Source organism: Halichoeres trimaculatus, unplaced genomic scaffold (genome assembly GCF_033239565.1).
Source record: "Halichoeres trimaculatus isolate MK-OKI-2021-1 unplaced genomic scaffold, fHalTri1.1 fHalTri1_scaffold_9, whole genome shotgun sequence".
Taxonomy (NCBI): Eukaryota; Metazoa; Chordata; class Actinopteri; order Labriformes; family Labridae; genus Halichoeres; species Halichoeres trimaculatus.
The window spans coordinates 24,838,920-24,858,567 of NW_027437188.1; the positions used below are offsets into that span (position 1 = coordinate 24,838,920).

The 19,648-nt window shown below is 39.7% G+C and overlaps 1 protein-coding gene across 1 annotated transcript in view; it reads right to left on the reverse strand.

Moving 5' to 3' along the window:
• map3k10 (mitogen-activated protein kinase kinase kinase 10) overlaps positions 1–19,648 on the reverse strand; it is a 38,334-nt gene that overhangs the window by 12,885 nt on the left and 5,801 nt on the right. Inside the window, exons 2-3 of the mRNA XM_074679438.1 lie at positions 1,009–1,189; positions 501–649 (exon numbers count right to left, since the gene is read on the reverse strand). Of these exons, the coding sequence (XP_074535539.1) occupies positions 501–649; positions 1,009–1,189 (330 nt within the window). The remainder of the gene's footprint in view (positions 1–500; positions 650–1,008; positions 1,190–19,648) is intronic.

Here is a 19,648-nt window from a genome sequence, read left to right on the forward strand (position 1 = left end):
GCGGTGAGGGATGAAAAGGGACAGATTAGCTGAGGAACGTGGATAAGATGAAGAGGAAATGGAAGGGAGGATGAGGAGGAGAAAAAAGCATTGGGAGCAGAGTGGGAGGGAAGTTAGCCTGACAGTAAAGAAACAGCTCTTTTCCTTTTATTAGGCGCAAAAACCTGCAGCTGAGTCTTGGTAACAGAAATGAGCTGTGGAATAAAAAAAAAAAGAGGTGAGTGTTCGAAAAGAGATGACCTGAACTGTGAAACAAGTGTTCTTTAATACCCTACCGCTGTTCAAAGTGAGCTGCGGGATTATTAGCAAGGTGAAATGAGGCCCAGGGCTGCACAAGGATGTACAAAAAAACAGGTAAGGAGATGTGCTCTCCCCACCTCAGGTTTTGACATTTCACAAAGACAAGTGGAAGGGCAGGGCGTACATAGAAATGAAAATATATATGGCATACTGGCTGACTTTTTCACTTTATGATAACCCAGGTGTTCTCAGCTGCCTACCTGCCAGCAGTTGAGCGAAAGGTTCGGGGCACGTTGACGGGATCGGAAGAGTCAGCTTGTTCATGGCGACACCATAAGCCACTGCCAGAGCGTCTATCTCCCTGTAGGGAACCTCGCCTGTCAGCAGCTCCCACAGCAATACACCAAAACTGTGACGGAGAGAGATGAGAGGAAAGGAAATGTTAGGTTTTATTCCCACCAACTTAAAGAAGACAGACAGGAGAGTGTTTCATTTACAGTTAACATATATCGTGCTCTGCTCAAGTTTTACATACAGGGTGTATAAGAATAATCAAACATTATGCAAAGTTTTAGATACATTTTTGCTGTATAGGTCTCCGTCTTATCAGAAGCAAAAGTTAAATTGTGCTTACATATGATCCACTGGTAGCACTAACTCAACCACTCTATAATGTCCTTTTACAGAATGGATTAACAGTGGTTTGTGAGATGTTTATGGTTGTGAAAATCAGGTGAACAAAGTGAGACTCTGAGACAGCAGCTGTACCTCCACACGTCGCTGCTCTTGGAGAAGAGGGAAAGCTTGATGACCTCTGGGGCCATCCAGGCGTACGTCCCCGCCGCACTCATCTTTGTGGTCTGGTGCCATTCTCGGGCCAAACCGAAGTCTGTGATCTTTAGGATTTTCCCCCACAAGTCATCCCGCTCCACTGGCTCCAAGATGAGAACTGAGTAGGAGTACAGACAGAGATCAGGGTTAATATATAAATAATATATGGCTAAGGTGAAAAAAAAAAAAAAAAGGTTCACACATCACAAGAAAAATTTGCTTGTCAAGTTCCTTGAAATAGGATAAATATCTTAACACAAAAAAACTAAGAAATTTCTTACTGTAGTGGCAGATTTGTTTTACTGTTTGCAAAAAAAAATCAGTTTTTACTTTTTGTCTCAAACGTTTTACAAAAAAATACGACATAGAAACTTGCTCAGATTTGAGTTTCTGAGCAAAATGGCTCTGTGACTTTTAGATTAACTTCCTGGAAAAGACGTAAAATAAGACACAGCAGAAAAGCTAAGGAAGACAAGAAGTATTACAAGAAAGAAGTGTAACGTCTTTTTTTAGTTTAGTTTCAGTGTATGAAAATGTAACCTGCATTACTCTACTACTGTAACCCATAATAATATGTTATAAACATGAAAGGCTTGTCTGTCAAGATAAAATGAACAAATTCAAGATTTTGTCAACAATGGTTTTAAAAAGCCGTAGCTTTACTTTTGTTGTTGTGAAGTCTAGTGTTTTTTTTCCCTTTGACCCCATTTTAAATATCAAAAGCAGTAAATGTCCACAAAAGTTAAGATGTTCATGTTCAATAACACACTGGTGTTTGCATTAGAGGTGTGGTCTGAGCCTTTGCTCTTCAGGTTTCTGCTTTGGGAAAACAAACCAGCCCTGGTCAAGCAGTCAGCTGTTTGTCACGCATGTTCCTCCATAAGAGGAAAAACTGAACTTCAACATCTCCGTCCTCTCCTTCACAATGTTCTTGTAATGTTGGTGTTTAAAATCATCCCTGTGTTTCTCTGTATGACTTCCTCCTTCGTTTCCGCGTGTGGACTGGTTATGGAAATGTTTGGAGTGTACACAGTTCACAGGCAGGTGGAGGTTGCTCCCTCCCTCTTTCCCTCTCCTTTTTCTCTCTCTCACTTATCTACAGGCGTATGCAAAGAGAGGTGGAGAGAGGGAGTCAGCACACACATAGCAGCGTCTTTGTTTACACACACACACACACGCACACACGCATACGAACACTCAGCCTTTCACGTGATACAGGTGTGCCTTTCTGTTTTCTGTTCTGTATGGAAGAGCAGTTTTGCTGGGAAAGAATCGATCTCGTGCCGGAGTTCACATATTTCCACAGTTAGGAAAAAAGTTCTCATATCTTTTAATCATATCACTAGTTTTTTTATCATTACCTTTTATTAATCAGTAATTATAGCCCAGTAATTGAATACAACTGGGCCAATTTTAATGATTAGTTAAAGAATCACAAGAAAATTAGATTAATCTGCAATGAAACTATTCATTAATCGCTGCTGTCTTTTAAATGCTGTCAAAATCTCCTGCACTGAGTCTTTGTGTTGTATCTCAACCTCTTAAAACCAGAGTTATTGTCTAGTGTGCAATTTTTTAATTCACCTTGCTATTTGGGATACGTAAGACCTAACTACACTTGGTCATTGTACAGGAAGTTTGATTATCGGTGGTATGAGTTCTCTACTAGTTGTTTGTTAATTGTACTTAAATATGCAAGGGTTTTTTCTTTGTTTTTTTTTCATTAAAATGGGTGTAATGTTGTGATTTCACCAAAAGATAATGTGGACAGAGTCCCTACATGTAGCTAATAGGTCAAAGTTTAGAAAAATGAAGGACCATGGGTCTTAGAGGCAGAAATGTAATGTCCACATATGTGGACGCTGGGTCTTAGAAGGTAAAGGAAATATGTATACAACTAGAATTGCCTTGGAGGTGTACATATCTTTGCAGCAGTGTTAGCAGAAAAAGACCAAATTAACTCTGGTTAAGACAAAGGAAGTTTTTGTTTTTTTGTTTTTTGGAACAATTTTTGATATAATATATATATAGTGTTTGACATATTTATTAGCCCATCACCCAGTGTAAGGTGTTTCCCACCACTGCCCTAGATTTAGAGTGTATGGTTGACTACAAAACACTTCTAATTCCTTTGTAATCCACCGGGATGTGCAGCTTGAGTCAATATATATATATATGTAAAGCTAACATTTTATTATAATCCATGAATTCTCAAATGTACTGCTTCACAAAAAAAGGCAGAAAAAGTTAAAGCACAATATTATTTTTTAATTGAGAAATTCCTTATGTTCCTGAACAGAAAAAAAAGTGTTTTAGCAGTTGGATTTTGTTTCTGATAAGTTGCAGATTTCATAGAGAATTCTAGTTTTCTGGCTCAAATCTGGAAATTTGGGAATAAAAACATAAAACCAGTTTGAAATTCCTCAAAAATTACCACAAAATGGTAAAGCAAAGAAAACTCTCTGAGAAGGAAAGCATCAGAGTAAAAGCACTTCAAGATGCTGGGCAGTTTTCTCATTTGTATGACATGTGCTATAATAGATTTGTGAAGCACTGTATATCATCCTTAAATCAAAGAGTACCACAAGAACCAAATTAAACACAAAAAGTTACTCCACAGTTACATGCAGGATGACTTGAGACCTGAAAAACGTCCCACACTTGGTGTTTTTCTCTGCTGACTTTGTGCTTTTAGTGGACCATGCAAAAGGGACATGAGAAATACCCAAACAATAAACTCCAGGAATTGCTGAGTGTTAACACGAATGGGAACAGGACAGACGTCTGATCACACTGACCTTTGACTACCATACTGTCTTTGAGTCCAAGCTAAAAATATGTGCTGCAAAGATTTTTTGAAAAACAAAGGTGTTTGAGTTATTTAAAGTTGGAATACTAAAGTGAGAAATACAAAAATGGTCTCATGCTGTTTTTTTCTGTCCTGATACTGTTTCCTATGTGACGGTCACCTGTCTCCCTGAGGCTCTCACTCTACGCCTCTAAAGATGGAGTTCAGACAGACACAAACAGGACAAGGTATGTTTGCATGTTAAGATGGGTGTGTCTCCTGCCTCTCCTGTTTTCTCTTTCTGAGTATAAATATGGAGCACAATCATATGGGGGAAAAAAGGACATCGGGTCTACAGGGGAGAAGAGGGCGGATCAGACACAGAGAGGACAAAAAAAGACAAGAATGACGACAAACCGAACGAGGCATGTACGTGTTTACTGAGCAGCTCTCCCACCTGCTCCCACTCAGCCTCTCGTCATTGGTTTATTTATAAAATCATTATCGTGTTACTTTCACACATTGAGAGTGTCTTTCTCAGCGTTTTGACACCACCTGCGCATGTTCATTCATCAGGTTTTCACTACAGCCAGTGTTTCATACAAGAAACACAAGGATCATCATGTTTGTTTACAGCCGGCAGCAGAGTCCTAAAGAGGGCAGCCATGTACAAACATCAACAACGGAGGTGTCAGAGGGATAGAGAATAAATACTTAAAAAAGTCCTCGAAGACTGTCTTTCTTCCACAGTATAATGTCAATGCTACTGAAAAGGTTTTATAACCAATCAATGTATGGGATATTTTATAGTCTAATGATGCTAATTAGAATCCTGACAAGGTGAGACAAAACCCCAGTATAAAATGATACATTATCCTACCAATCACATAAGTAGCAACTATATGTAGGCTATTAACAAGTTTACAGGAAGTATAGAAACCCTCCCCGCCCACTCCCTCCTGCTGCTGCTCCAGCAGCCATCACTGCTCTGTTTTTGGCTGTAAACAGCCACATAGTTCCATGAACAAGCTGCCTATCTCTAAAGAAGACAAGTCTAAGTGGCTAGAGTTCATTTATCAAGAAAATGTGCCAGCTACACTCACTAAAACTGTGCATGTGTGTGCTAGTCACTTCATGGCCGACTGCTTCTCCAACTTTGGACAGTACAACAGAGGGCTAGCCAATAGACTGGTCCTGAATCCAGGCACATTACCAACCATCCTCTAACAAACCTCAGACCCTGGAAATGTGAGTATTTTAAATGCTGTGTGCTGTGGAGCAGATGTAAGAGCTTTTCCTCAGTGTCCCCCCTGTCTCTGTGTTCAGGGTGCTAACTTTAGTGGCCGTTAGCCTGTTGTTTAAGCCTGTAATGTTACAGTGAACGAGCTTCTCTGTTTTCTAAACATTGTGCACTCGGAGCACGTGGCGCCGCTCTCAGAGACGTGGAAGAGCGGGCGGTATCAGTGGTGGCTCATTATACATATGAAGGTCATGCCCACTAAATCAGAGCGTTCTGAACAGAGGGGCTATGAGAGCCTGGAAACAATGCTGCTGTGTTTGATTTATTGGGTTTTCGGACCAAAGCATGTTACTACCATTTCATGAAGACATCAATGATCCATATTTAACTGCAGAGAAGGAGCATAATATGGGACCTTGAATGATCAAAACTGAAATGTATTGTAGAGACATTAGTCTTTAAGTAAAATACATAAAAAAACATCTGTATGGCTATGAAGTTAATTAAAAGATACACAAGCAAGTGATCTTGTTATCACTGATGATATAAAGGGCCCAATGAGGGCCCAATTTTAAGATATCAGTCCATGTTCTTTTCTTTGATGGATTTTACCCCACAAAGAAACCAGAAAATGTCAAAAACAGTCTCTGATTTGCTGAAATGTTTTGTGGAGGTGTGCTCATTTCAAACTGGCTTTCCACAGTTAGTCATGGAGTTCTGACTCTGAAGACTGCAGGGGAGCCATCAAACCACAATCCAGAAACTCTCATTTCAGTTGAGTATTATTACTCAGCCGTCAAAATCACCTGCTAATTGGCAAGAGAGTGAGACTTCCAGCCACAGAGAGCAGCAGTTTTCTTTGAGCCCTGAGTGATCAAATGTTGATTCAGCCTTTAAACTGTGCTAGTTCTGCCTGCATCCTTGGACTCTGACCCCAGCAAAGTGTAGTGAAATGCCACTGAGTCAGAGTTCAAACACAGATAGAGGAGTGACCAGCCAGGCTTTGAACCAGCTAATGCGCCAAAGACTCGTAAGTCAGCGCAGGTGACACATTAGCAAACAGCTCGATCAGATGCGTCACCACAGAGGAATGCAATCAAAGGTCCCCTAAGTGATCCTTTTTGTACTTAGAGCCAATAACACTGAAGTTTATAACACCTTAAAGAGACATGCAACATGTTTGGCATGTGGTGGCTGTAATCTGGAAACTCCCTGAAGTCCCAAAGAGGAAAAGCTGTGGCTACAATGGTCACATTAAGAGGGCCCTTAAATAAGAGATTAGATGGGTTGCAGAAGAAGAAAAGTGTTGGGTTGTTAAAGTTTATTGTGGCAATAATAATTCTAGAGGCTGAGTTTGGGTGATAGTTTGAGGTTCAAATGCAAACAACAATCAAAGGGAAAGGGATATAATTTGTCACCAATCAAAATAAATCTCCAGGGAAATAAAAAAAATTTATCAAATTATAATTGCATCCATGAAGATTAGTAAGATTAATATTTTATAATGAGTGAATCATTGGCAGAACAGCTCATATACTTTCAAAACTGTGTCCAAAGTAAATGCAAAAAAAATCAATTGATCCTGTTTTAAAGTTATTTTGAAAACTTGATGAAAAAATATTATTTTTTACTTTTTTTAAGTGGGAAAAAAATTGTATCTTTATTTGTGTATATGAATTGAAGTTACAAACAACAACAGCAACAAAACATGCTTCTTAAATATTGACATGAAAGCCAAGCTCTTGTTCTCTGAGCAGCCTAGCCTTAAAATAAACAGTGTGTTGGAAAGCGACCAATCAGCTGGTAGGGTTTTGGGTGTGGTCTTCCGCACAGTCAGCTGAGAGATTAAGTTGGTCCGATCAGCTGATCAGGATGCAGCAAGTGGTTCAACCTGTTTGAGGCAGCACTGCTTCATTCTTCCTCTCTTTGTTTTTAAGCCTGAAACCCAGACCTCTACAAGTTTGGATCAACAGCTGATGATTGTTTTTTTAAGAACATAAAACAAAGAACTCATCACAAATACAGAGCATTCAGATATAGAGTCTTTGTGGTTATACTTATATTATATAATTTAATTTTACATTATATTATATTATATTAAATTATATTAGCTTAACAGAGTTGATATTTAATAGTAGTGAATTTGTGGTCTTCTTAATCCAGCATGTTTTTTGTTGCTACTACTAGCAGCCATGAAGATCTTCACAAGGTGTGCTTCTCTTTTTCTGAGGTTGTCTTATTCCAAAAACAGAAAGATAAATCTATAATGATTTATAATGAAAACAGTAAATCAGGGTACATGCTGAAATCCTGAGGTTAAATACCTTTTCAATACCTTTTTAAGAGTTTTTAAAAAACATTTTAAAAAGTCTTCAGACCTTATCACCACTTTAAGCTGTTGTTAGCAACCAATCTTTGACAGTTGTAGTTTGCATTTTAACATAAATTAGGTAAACTGAGAAGGAATGAAGCTTGAAAGTATAAATGAAACTAAAGGCGGGTCAATTGACATTAACATTCCCACAAAAAGTAACAGCAGTTATTCGAGGCCAACTTGAAGAAAAAAAAACAAGAATTTATAACATCATTGTCAAAATTTAGGACATGTGCTTGAGATTGTGTTATTTGCTTTCTATCAGCGCTACATACGGACGGCTACTAAACTACTGCACGAACTGAGTTGATTGTCACATTAGCCTACGGACATGTTGGGCTGCTAGCGCTACATTAAGCCTGCGCCTCACAAAATTACAACTTTGCTTGTTGTCACGTCTCAAACAACAGCGCTATATAACTGTACTGATAAATACCTAATCTCGTCGCCTTGTATCCAGTAAAAAGGTGATTTGAACTGAGAAAATTTGTTCAAAAACTGAGATCAAGGGAAGCTGGGAGAAGCCTTCTCTAAATCGTAAGAATCCAAGATCCCAGGTCATCAAAAGTCTGAGAAATTTTCTCAGGGGGCTAAAGAAACTCTTATGATTAAGATAAATGTTTTGAGATGGTAAAGCTTTTTCTAGATCCTCACACTGGTCTGTGATGAGTGTGACGAGCAGAATGATCGTCCAATCACCAGGTGTGGTTATTTCTGAAGGTTCAGACCCTGAAAACATTTTCCAACCAGATGGACTTTTTCCGTGGCGGATATCTGGAACTGTCTGTTGTGTCAGGTTAGTTTGTAACAGTCACAAGGAGGAAAATAAATACTCATGGATACGTTTGGAGTCAAAGCTTGAATACCAATAGAATTTAATACCTCATAACATCACGATTAAGACTTTTTAATACTTTTTAAGGGCCTTAATTTTTCCACAACTGATTTATCAACTTTTAATACAATATTTAAGACCCTGTAAATGAAAGTGTTTTGGTGGAAGCCCTCTTTAACCTGTTCTTCTGGGTTAACACAATGTTTTCTGTCATTTTGCCTCACTCTGCTGTGTCATTAACTTACTGTTATGATAACACGGGCAGGGGTCACAAAGTGAGTGTATGACACTGGGAATGTCAGAAAAAAAAAACCTCACGCCCCTATAAGGGTGCTTTGTTTTCTCTTTTTTTGTGAATAGTGTGCAAGTGTCTGTCTACTTGGCTTGGCTGCTTTGGCATGCAGGACAGGGACCTCCAAGCAAAGATCCATACCCACAAATAAAAGTTATCCAATGCAATTGATTCTTTCGCTGAACATGGTACTGACTAAGAAAGACACAAAAAAGCAAAAAAAACAAACAAAAAAAACCCGCACACAAATAGTGTCATAGCTATAGTGGCTAACAGATATGCTAGCTTTGTGGTTTCTATTGCTTGTTTGGAAGCACAGCTTTTTTTTTTTCTTCAAACAGAACATGGTGGCTTCAAAACCATGTCATACCAAATTTCTTTTAACTAATTTTTCATTAACATCTTGGAATGAATACTTGACCAATCAACTCTGCCCATCAGCCTGTCACTGTAACACATTTTGTTGCCCTTGTTGGCTGTTTCGTCCACATGCAGCCAATCTGGGCCTGCATGGGAAATGCTCTCTTAAAAGTCTTTAATGTCCAGCTATGTGGAATATAAACCTACAAAAATCTTAAGAAAAACTTTTTTAAAGGGGACATTTTATGCAACCTTTTGTTAACCTTGATGTAGTTTCTATTTTCAACCTCATCCCTCTCCTGTGCGCAGAAACAGGTGTAGCCAGGAGGTTAGAACAGTTGTTGCTGCTGTGCAAAGTCAGCACATCAGACCCCAAGTACCAACAAACCCTTAGCAGCATTTCTAAGTTTCCACAGCTCCAAACACCTTCTATGTATCTGCACAGAGCTGCTGGGTGAGAGATGACAATTACAGCCATACGACTGGCATGGCACTGAGGCGAGGGTGCATTATCACAGATGAGATCTAAGCCCATGGGATGCAGAGCAGCCGGGGCCCCCGCCCTGCAGGCCCCACAAAATCCATCTCTGTTTCTGCATCTGTAAAGATCAAAACCTTGCAAACATGAAAAGCAACCTCCCCCTCTAACCCTGCCGCCTTGTGACTGTCTCTTCATCTCTGCATCCCCTGTTTTACCCTCACTGCACCCCCTCTTTCCCTCACTCCTCAGAGAGTGCCCTCTCTCAGACTGTCTGCTGTTTCAGCTGTCGCCAGCCTGGCTGTGATCATAACACACCGGGGAGAAGAAATGGAAGAAGAGACGTGAGGAAAGCAAAAGACTGGACCCAGTCAGAAAAAGTGACTGAGAGGTGGATTGTGTGTACATAATGTAGGAGGAGGTGGGAGTGGGGAGGGTGAGATGATGAGGAGGCAAAGCGGGTGGTGGTCTGAAGATGAGGACTGGGGGAGGGGAGACCAAGAACGAGGGGAGGAGAGAGGCAAGAAGGAGACAAAAAATGACAGGAGAGGAAGAGCTGCAGAAATTAGGCCAAGAGCAGAGAGTGAAATATTGGGAAGAAGGAGCAGAAAAGTGAAGATGAGCAAGCGCATAAGAGGGAGGAAAGGCAAGAAAAAGAGAAGAGGCAGAGGAAAAACTGCCAGGAGAAAGGGGGTAATAATGAAAGGATGAAAAGATGCGGGCTACAAGAGGTAAAGAGAGATGACTGGAGGGAGAGCTTTTGTCATTTTTCCTGGCAGCACATACCAGCTGTCTTTATATCTCAATAGGTCTCTCCATTTTCCTTTGGCTTTCACACATCTCATCTCTCAAGAGATTTCAAGCACTGGCAGATATAAAGCATCGCTACAATACACACACGCCAAAACAGAAACTTCAAATCCCTACATTGCTTATCATCTAAGTCTATTTATTTCAAAAGCAGCATGAAAATTTCAAACAGAACTGTGAAGTAGATTTAGAGCTTGAAAATTCTGCACCCTGCATCAAAACCGCCCTACTCAGGTATCCAAAAGTTGGAAACATAAAAGACTGTTTATTTTCATCATCAAATACGAAGAGTATCTCTATTTACAACTCAACAACTAAGGATAAAACTGATGCTCTCGAGAACCAGACGTGCAGTAAATCTCAGCGTTTCCTCCCTGTTCCCCCATGCTGCTGCATGGAGGTTGAAGTGAGCCTGCTCCCATGTCATTGATACCCTGGCTCTGCTCCACGTGTACCACCACAGGCCATTGGGGCTCTAATCCTGAGCCGCACTGTGGCACAGTTTCACCCCGCAGCCATTCACTTTGTGTGCACACAAACGCAGCTGCCAGATTCGTGTGACCAGGCAGACTCTCTCTCAGAAGAGACCGAGGTATTAAATGAGGCGGCTTTCTCTCAGCTCTTTTTGAGGAGAGTGTGTGTGTTTGTGGGATAGCTTACACTCTGGGAATTCATGGAAAGATATCAGCCTTTTTATGGGGTGCTGATGGCAGATATGGAAATAAATACACAATGAGTTTAAACAATTGCACAGAATCCATTTTTTTCTATTTAATCAATTATAACTATACAGACTCAAGAAAAGGTGGAAATGTTGAATATTTCATGAAAGGATGGTTTTAATAACAATGACACTGCTGAAAACAATAAAGATAATACTTAAGAATACTTCAGGGTAGAGCTTGCTAAAGATGAATGTGATGATACTGAGAAACAGAAGACAAAACTCAAAATACAAAGGACAGTTTAGATGGTGCTGAAGATGCAAAAAGTTGTTAAAAAGAATCAATAAGGATGATGCTGAAATAACAAAGATAATGTCAAAGATAACTATGATGATGCTAAAATTGAAGGTGAAATTGATGCATCATCAAGATGATGCTGATCTTAATCGGATGATGCTGGTAATGATGAAAATGCTGCTAAAGCTGATGCTGAAAATAACTAATTTGATGAGATAGATGACGTAGATGATGCTGAGGATGACGAAAAAGATGCAGGAGATGTTGCAAACAATAATTAAGACGCTGAAAGGGAAAAGACGATGCTAAAATTGACAAAGATAATAAGTGTGGAGCTGAGAACAGATGCTGGAGATAACTAAAATAATGCTCAAAATAATAAAACAATACTGGAAATAATATTTAGGTGCTGAAGACGATGCTGAGAATGCTAAGAGGATGCTTAAGGTGACCAAGATGATGCAAAACTTGAAGCTGATATAACATACAAAATATAACATGCTGATGTCAAAAAGATGATGCTGGAAATTATAAACATGGTGCAAAAAGTGAAAATGATCAGGTTTAAAAATACATGAATCATGATGCTCAAAATTAAAAAAATCAATAGAATGATCAGAATAATGAAGACAAAGGATATTTTTTTCTGTTGCCTTGGTCTCTTAATTATTTTTTTTTGACAAATATTTAAGTGACCACATTTCCCTGTTTAATAAAAAGCCTTAGCTGTATCTCAAATGACTCATTGAACTTTAGTCTTTATCACAAGTATCATTATGTTTAGGACCTAAAGCGTTTTCTGATCTCATTGGGTGTAACTGATTACCACAATGACACATTGTAAAACAGAGCTGTGTTGTCTATTTTAATTATCCATGACTGTTGATGGACCTGAGCTCTCAGCAGGTCATCCAAGAAACCAGTCAAGTGTTCAGAACAACAACATGTTAACATGTGTCATCTCTCTTAGAGCGCACATAAACGTTGAATAAAACATCCTGTATCGACTCCCTGGGTTCTTGCTGCCCTGAACATGCATTATCCGGTGTGTTGTCTGGCTGAAGTTTTCTCTTGTTGACTCTGTGGTGAAAGTGAGTGAAGGACTTTCAGCTGATGGGGCGTCCAGTGCACTTATTGCTTGGCCTGACTCCCTGCTCTCGGTGCCAGGCTGCTATATGGCAACAATGACTCCCTCACAGGCGAGTGATGAAACCTACCCATGAGGTGTCAATGTAAGTGTGATTATGTGACTTGCAAAGTTTGTGTGCTACCTTGGACAGACACTCTTCAGAACATTTTTCCACAGGAAACTTTGAGGAAAGAAACAAGAGATCTTTTGGCAGATAAAGTACGTTGAAAGAGACACAAATGTAATGCTCCTTTTACTCAAGCATAGTGTGTTTCCTCTGTGCACACCCCTTTGTCATCTCAGTTTAATTTCAAGCAATGTCTCGTGCCACTGCCTCTCAGACGCTTGGACTGACTTAAGAACTGAGGTGAATATGAGGCAATGACGAGGAAACAAACTGCCCATGGCGTGTAACGGTAGTGTTTACTCCACTACTGTTTGTCTGTCCTGACTCTGAGCAAAGTAAAATACTCTCCAGGCTTGTCTTGCAGACTGGGAAAAAGGTAGGCTATAGGAGACAGGCTTTTTTGAAGAATCATGCAAATTCAGTGCTGTTACATAACTGACTGATGTAAAGCTGTTTGCTTGGTAATGTGAGTGTAAACAGAGTTTCAGGAACAAAATGTGACGAAATCTTTACGAGTGTTTGAATGATAATCACAAGTGACAAATTAAACCATAGTATATATGCAGAGGATTAACACTAAAGCTGTTTGAAATGCACTACAACATACAGCAGTATGATGTGAAAATGTGTGTCAGTATGTTTGGCAGCTCCACAGACAGCCTGAGCTGCACTGCAGTAAAAAGAGAGCAGTGAGTCATTAGCCTTAACAGGCTTCAAATCAACTTTTTATTGACCAATGGAGAAACAATTGCAGTAAGTGTGTATGAGTGTGTGTATGCATGTATGCCAGTTCATTTGTAATCATGAAGCCATTGACTGGTGTCACCATTTGGTTTAGTTGTGACAGGCTGGAGCTCAGCAGCGTGAGGCGATACAAACATCTGTGAGCGGTGTGGCTGAGTTCACACAGAGCCAGAGACCTGTAAACAGTCCAAAGTCCTTCCAACAATCCATAGACTCACACTACTCTCTGTTTAGTGCCATCAGAATGACTGTGTTAGCCAGACATCCCTGTTATTTCTTCTCAACCTGTATGTTAGTCCACCAATACAAACAAAAAACAGAATCATACCATCCTGAATGTATGTGCTGTATCATGGAGATCTGTGAAAAATTCACACTCTCATTGGTTTTCTCTTTGCTGTTACAGCTGTCAGAATAATATTATGAGTCTAAATTTAGAGACAGGACTGCACATTTTCACCCACATCTGATGACTGAGATGGTTGAATAATGAACACCGCTGAAACTTCAGTGGCAATATTAAATCATTACATGTGTTGTAAGAATGATTATAGCTTGTATCTGAAACATACAGAACAGATTACACCCAGAAAAGCCTTTAACGTCAATGTGAGGTGTTTGCTACCCTTTTTTTTTCATTGCATTTTTGTAGAGGCTTGTGTTTTAAGGTGTCCACTTTAACTCCAGCAAAGCTTTAGCAATATCTAAGCATGCTAACATAGTAGCAGTGACTATGTTTACATGCTAAAGTTCAGCAGGTTTATCATGTTTACCATTTCAGGCAAGGATAACAAGCTAATATTTGCTTATAAGCATAAAAACAAAGTACAGCTAGGGTTCCAAAAAGGCCTTTGCTGTCCTGTGGTCTGGCTCTGGTCCTAAAAATTACTGACAGAAGTGTAAGCTTAGCCAACAATTCATGCATATTAACTTAAATATTGAATCTATTGGTGAGGAATGGTTAGTGGATCACAAAAGCTACTAGGGTTGTCCTTCCCCTGGCCAACCTGGAATGCCAATGCCTGAGGTGGGGAGAGCACATCTTCCCTCTCTTTCATGTGTTTGCATGAGAAGCCAAGGCAGGGAGAGCAGAAGCAAAGATTCCCAGAGGTACAAGTTGGGATGCACCATGCCGATCCAGCCCCCCAAAGCTGGATCAGGTATTGGTAGGAAAGGATCAGTCCAAACTTGACACTAAGGCTAAACTATTATTAAGTCTACAGGACACAAAACTTTATAATCACATAGTCTTTTCTGTAAATTCTGAAGCATTTTTTAAACCAAACTGCTGGTGAAACACTTAAACACTTATAGTTTAAATCAATATTAACTTCAGTAATTCCATATGTACTCATTTTTGTCTTTTACTCAAAACATTACCAATCTTATTCCACAGTAGAGCATGCAAGTAATTATTTAACACTGGAATTGGATCAGGAGCGGTATCGGTCGATACCCTAAGCCCAGATATTGGTATCAGGAGTAAAAAAGCTGGATCAGTGCATCCCTAGTACAGAGCAGAGTGAACATCAGTGACAATATCACAGACTGTATAATAAATGGACGTAGTCATCCTGACGTCACTCATCTGTTTATGAAACTATTTTTTGAAGCAGATCAGCCATATTGCAAGTGGGCAGGCTCTGAGACTCCACACTAATACCTAAAGATCCCTGTCCATCATGTGAGCTGAGCTGTGCCTCTGATTGGGCAAATTTACAATCTTATATATCCTAAACTGCTGAGTTGGAAAAAAAAGTCACCCCTGTACAGTGTGCGCAGGTAGGAAAATTAGTAATTCAGACGGGAGCCTTTTTTTTACCACTGTAAATATGTTTATTTCTGTGGTGAAAACAGCTTTTTAGGCTTGCTGTGACTTCAGCACTTCCAGAGCTAGCCTCAAGCAGTCAATCGAGAAACAGCAGATTTTAGCACTTCAGCATCGTCTCGTAGTTTTAGACCAGAGGTTGCTGCTTGATGATAACACTTATGGCACTAGTAGAATCGGACGCAGCATGAAAGGAGAAGCTGGCGTGGAGGTGAGTTACTAAAAACGTTTAAAAAGAATGCTCATTTGGGCTAAGCTTGACTGTGGCCTGTCTGAACTAACTTTATGCTCAATTCTGTTCAAGCTTTCTGCCTGTCAAAATTGCCAAATGGTTGCACATGGTGGATTAATTTTGATTCCCTATATGTGCCATTTTGTCACTTTTGTTTGAAAATTCATATTTTTGTAGATGGTGAAATTAGCTGGTTTGGATGATCTCAGGCTGTTAAATGGTATCGATACTATCTGTAACAAATCCTGCATATGCTGATGTCGCTGCAGATAATCAGTGTTTTGAATGTGTTTCTAAACTGAGATGTATCCATGTATTCATAACTATGTTGTAAAGCCATACTAAGATAATACAGCATAAAACTGCAGCCTACAGTTCATTAAGAGCTAGCCTTAATCTGTATCTGGCTCACTAAGAGAAATAAGAATGGCTTGACCTCCTCACAAACTGCCTTTATACTTCTCCCAGCTCCATCTCTCCCTCCCCCCATCCATCTCTCCATTCCCTTTCTCAGCCGAGCCTCCAGGGGTTTCTCTACAGCCACTGCTGCAGTATTCCTGCTCTGCTCCTTTACCCACCCTGCCTTGCCTCCGTCCATCTGACCGCTCTGTCATTCACAGCCTACAGTCGTCCCTCACTGCCTCTATCTCCAATCATCCCCCCACCTCCCCACAACCCATACAGTGACTCCTGCCATTGTGAGTCTCACTCTTGCTCTTCTGTCTTGAGCTGCTGTGTGAGAATGGGGTCATTGTTGCTCTGTTGCAGCATATACATGTGTGTGATAGTAGGAGGGTGAGTTCTCTGCCCCAGTGCCAGCATGCCCTGCTGTCCGACCTCCATGCACACACACACACACACACACACACACACACACACACACACACACACACACACACACACACACACACACACACACACACACACAGGCCTTCATACTACAGCATACACATCAAGTTTGTAGACATGCCAAACCAAACAGAAATAAACAGCCTGTTGTAGGGTCATTCAGTCCATCAACTGATCTTTCACTGACGCTGCATTAAATGTTTTATCTAGCACAGTAAAGAAAGAAAATCATGAAACTAGCAAACATCTGCACCCACATTGTACAAGAGGTCATTGAAGTGTTGTGAGCTGTATTATAACACATGTACACACAAAACATTTTGACTTAAGCATTAAATTTTGTTTCTGAGCCAGTAAAATACATCGAGTCAGAGAGGCTAGCAAGTTTCCGATTATGCTAACATAGCTGCCACAGTTCAGCTATTTAAGCAAACATTATTACTAGCTTTATATCTTGACAAAAAAAATACAGATAACTCGTAGTTTTATTTAACTGTAATTTAATCACATGCCAAGATGGTTTATGACTGGCTCTTTTTTGCTTCTTTTAAAATCAGTAGCTAGCATGATCAAGCATTAGCTCGTCAGCAAACTGGCAGTTTCTTGGAGCCCTTAGCAAAGGTTAGAGAAAATATTCTTTAAATGTGAAAAAACTTTGGACGTTAAACTCTGTATGATATTTATCTATTCATATTGAGAGACAAAATATGTCATAAAAGTGAATATTGAGAAAACTGCTTCAAAATTAATAGCCTCTGTGTTGTTCAGTGCTAAATAGTACATTAAGCATATTTTAATGATACTGTATGGTTATACAATAAAAAGACTGTCATCAAGGTTCTTAATTTACTGTTTACTTTTGTCACTGTATGAATGACCTAATTTTTAGATGAATATATTTAATATTTCATCAAATGTATGGGTCATATCTCGGCTTGCATATTGGTAAGCTAAAGCTAGCTTTGCCAGTTAGTTAAGGTCACAATGAAAGAGTTACATCAAATTAGTTATTCCGAGGTAAGAGCATTTGTTGTACAACTGGTTATGTCATGTCCAAATCTTAAGACATTATAGCAAGGCAATGTTTGGATGTGTGAACTATAGGTCTACCACCATCACAATACAATAAACCTCCCCCCTACTTCAATACTACAAGAGTATATTTTTTGTGCTCCAGTCCCACTGCTCACTCTCAGTCCAGTCAGCCTCAGTCTCGGCCTCCGCAGCTCTGTCTGACTGAGGGATTAGCCGCTGACACTGGCCACCGAGCTAATCCTTTCCTCAACAGACTTTCTCTCATATTCTCACACACACGCAGCCAGATGCAGGCTTTTCAATGACCATGTCTGTTTGCCATATTACGTTAATCTGTTAACTAGGTATTACAGCACTTTGTAGCAGTGCTGTCGTTATTTCAACAGCCAATTTTTTTTTTTAATCTATCGGTTAGAGCTGTTCATACTTTTTATGTAGTCTATGAGTAAACAGCATATTCAGGCCTGCCTTGAGACACCATTTACATGATTGTTTACTGTGTAAACATGGCGTTCATTTGAAGCTACCGCACCTAAAACAGCAGATAGAGTCAGCTAATATCTGTCTGTCTTTCCTGTGAGTGTCTAGCAGCTGGTCACATCTTAGCATGCACCATGGATCAGAAAACTTCTACATAGGTTTCATTTGATGAGTTGAATTAAGATGAAGGAATCCTTTTAACAGCTGTTCAAAGGGGAGCCAAATATTTTCAATATGTATGCAAATAGTCACAGTGAGAAACAGTGAATCTATATAACTTTTCTTTTCAAGACTACAAGAGCAGATGACCTAACCGGTGTTGGACTGCAGGTAGCATCAGGTGATCAGCTCACCTGTATTGTCTTACCTGCAGCTGACTCATCACTTATATAGAGCTCTTATGTGCAGAGTCAGTGGCCCTCTGTGATGTACTGCCTCTGTGACTCTACCTTAAATAGGAACCATGACTCAGACTTACATCCTGGTCGTGAAACAGACCAAAAACAACAAATCAAGGCCCTAATGCAAACCTGTTTGATCCCAACACACAGGACAAGCTGTTGTAATAAATTTGAAATCTTTTTCAACGTCCATTTGTCAGCATTAATTAAAATGCTGAAAAATATTACAAATGCTTTAGGGTTTGACAAAATGGTATTTTTTATTGCCACCAAGAAAAATAACTACTTGATGAACTGAAAATGAAAGTTGCTGTCCGCTTCACACACAACGGAGCTCATATTACATCAACACCATCTATCTTTAATGTCTGAGTCTTTTCATTGTTTCTGGATTAATCCTACATGTTAGTTCAGCCAATCAACAGGGACAAGTGCCCGATGCTGTGGTACACAAGAGGCTGATCCAGGATCAGAGTGACAGGTAAGACATCACCACAGGGAGCAATGACCTGCCAACCCACAAACACGCTGTGACATCACTCTAAGGAGGTCATGGTAATCAGATTATCCCCTTTACACAGACTAACTCACCACTGTGGGCCTGACTGAGAGTAACACGCAGCCATTAAATCACAGAAACATGAACAGGCCCTTAAAACTTATACTTGGCTGAGATAAAATTAGATAAAAGCATCACGGTGAGCCAAAAATAAACTGTCAGAGTAGTAAAAGGTTCAGCTTCAAACACAAACTGACTCAAACAGCAGTGTCACATTGTAATGAATTCTTCTGTGTGAGAGTGAAGATATGTTTACTGAGCGCAGAAGAAGAAGAAGCTGGCCAATGGAAGACGGAGGTGAGGCTTGGGGGCCTGAGCTGTTCTGTAACTGCGCTCATGCCAAGTGGTCGGCAGTTTGAAGAGGATACCTGAGACCAGCGCACCTGGACAATGAGCTGAGGTGTAACTCTAAACGGAGATGAACCGCTGTTTGTCCCCACGCTCTGCCTATCACACTGTTTCCCATCAGACTCCTCACTCACTTCGTGTCTCTCCGGTGTATTTGTCTCTTCTATTCTCACAGCAGATAAAACGTGCATTCCTTTATTTTCACAGTGAACATGGGCACGAAGTGGTGTAATATAAAATGATGTAATTACATTCCGTGCTGTGGTAGGGCACATTGATCTGATGTTTCACTGTGCTACAGTTTTTAACAAAGCAGCAAATTTTGACAGTACAGCAAAACAACAACACACTGTTGAGTAAAAACTCAAGAGTGTTTCTTCTTCTGCTTCTTCTTCTTCCTCTTCTTCTTCTTCTTCTTCTTCTTTTTCTTCTTCTTCTTCTGATTATTATTACTATTATTATTATTATTATTATTATTATTATTATTATGAGTTTGGATTGTAAAAAAAACATAAATCATATTTGCTCCTACAGCAATTTCCCTCACTCATTTGAACTTTTACCAGACTGTTTTTTCTTCTTCAAACTTCAATCAAATGTCACTACATTAGGAAAAGAAACAGCTTTTAGACATTTGTTATTTTCCTTTTAAGCGATTTTTTAAATTATTTTTATCAATTTTATTTATTTTATTTTGCTTCTTCTG